Source organism: Haliaeetus leucocephalus, unplaced genomic scaffold (genome assembly GCF_000737465.1).
Source record: "Haliaeetus leucocephalus isolate CR32 unplaced genomic scaffold, Haliaeetus_leucocephalus-4.0 Scaffold184, whole genome shotgun sequence".
Classification (NCBI taxonomy): domain Eukaryota; kingdom Metazoa; phylum Chordata; class Aves; order Accipitriformes; family Accipitridae; genus Haliaeetus; species Haliaeetus leucocephalus.
Window position 1 is genome coordinate 8345894 of NW_010972620.1, and position 1786 is coordinate 8347679.

A 1786-nucleotide genomic window follows, 5' to 3' on the forward strand; every position below is an offset into this window, starting at 1 on the left:
CGGCGGCGGCTGTCGCTGCTCCTGCCTGAGGCGAGACGAGGAGGACGGCCAGGAGGGCGATGGAGACGAGCAGGATCTGCAAGTTATCTCGGCGCCGGTGCAACACCAAGAGAGAAGTAAGAGCCATGTCCAGGCGAGGAAAACGGTGTGGCAGGTCGGAAAGCAGTTGGTCCCCTTCTCCATGCCTTTGCGGAGCGAGTCGGGGGGCTTGGAGAGGGAGGGGGGACGAGGCGCTGCGCTTAGGGCTTTTTTTTTTTTAAGGAGAAAGGGGCCAGATTCTAATTATAATAATTAGTATTTGCAAAAGGCTCCTCTTTCTCTCGCTCTCCTTCTTTCTCTTCCCCCTTTCTCAGCCTCTGAGACGATGACCAGGAAAAAAAAAAAAAGAAAAAAAAAAGGAAAGAAGGAAAAAAAGAAAAAAAAAACTCTCTCCCCGGTAGTTGGATTCTGTTCCCTACTGTTGGTGGATTTTTTTTTTTTTTTTGAAAAGTGCTTTTCAGTGAAACTGTTCACGTTCAAGGATTTGATCAAGTGAGAGGGTAACACCACACGGGGGGAGGAGCCCCGAGCCTTGCCAAGCCGCCGCCGCCGCTGAAATACACCACCGAGTCACCAGCCGCGCTGCGCCGCGCCGCGCCGCCGGGGGCCGGGAGCGGGGCCGGGGGCGGGAGCGGGACACCGCGCCGCACCGAATCAGCTGGAGCATCACCCAGCCTTTTCTCCTGATTTGGTACGTGTGCTCCTGCCTCAAACAAAGCAGCCGTCATTCGCTCTTTCTCCTGATGTGTATTTACATATACTCGTATTTACAGCGGTAGATATGTATATACGCATAGATACACCCTGTATATGTGCACGCGTGGCTATGCACAAAGGCTGGATGTGGGAAAGGGGCACAAGGCAACGCAGCTGGGATGAGTGGCTCCTGGGTGACTCCCCGCGTGTAAGAGCGTACCCACGGCCTCGGCCCATCCAGCAGCACCGCTCCAGAGCCGGCTCCGGGCATGTGGATGTGCCCGTCCCAAGCGGAGCCTCCCGGCCCTGGGAACCCGCGCGTGTGCGTGGGAATCCCAGCAACCTTGCCACCGTCCAGGAAGGGAGACTAGCAGGATTTATTGGGGGGGGGGGGGGGAAAAACCAAGAAAGGGCAGTATCTGCAGGCAGCTCACTGCAGCAGTATCTCGGGACCGTGTCGGGAGGAAGGAGCGAGGGAGATGTATTTCTTTAGGTCACGGCAGCGCAGCGCTCCCGCTCCCATCGCAGGGATGCGACACTTCCCCCGGGCAGGACACCCGCGTTCTGCCGGCAAAGCCCAAGGAGCCTTTGCAGCTTCAGCCCCCGGACAAGGTGCGAGTCGTCGCACGGTGCGAAGGGGAGAGGGCAGGCTGCCGCCTCCCGCGGCTGCGGGGCGTCCCCCATCCTTGCGGGGGTCACCCCTGTCGTAGCCATCCGTGCCTGTGCCGCGTCCCTCCGGAGCGATTCATTGCAGCAACACGTCGGCACTTTGTCTTCAGAGTAAACCCACGGTCGACCTTCCCCCGTTCTCCTCCTCCCCCCTTTGAAAAGTGTCAATAATTAGCGTTTTGTTCATCGTCCCACCCTCCCACTTACCACATCGGCCATTCTTGGCCGTCTAAGGACGGATCCACCAACTACACGGCTGTCCCCGCCGTCTCTCCCCCTCCACCGCCAGTCCCTGAGCGGGGACGGCTCAACAGTTTCCCCCGCCTAACGTGGCTCTTCCAGCCCGGCGGGATGCTGAGGGCGAGAGGCACAGAGAAAGGAT

The 1786-nt window shown here is 58.8% G+C and overlaps 1 protein-coding gene across 1 annotated transcript in view; it reads right to left on the reverse strand.

Moving 5' to 3' along the window:
- Positions 1-183, reverse strand: part of SORCS3 (sortilin-related VPS10 domain containing receptor 3) — a 311734-nt gene extending 311551 nt beyond the window's left edge. Inside the window, exon 1 of the mRNA XM_010564990.1 lies at positions 1-183. Within this exon, the coding sequence (XP_010563292.1) occupies positions 1-183 (183 nt within the window).
- Positions 184-1786: the final 1603 nt, after the last annotated feature.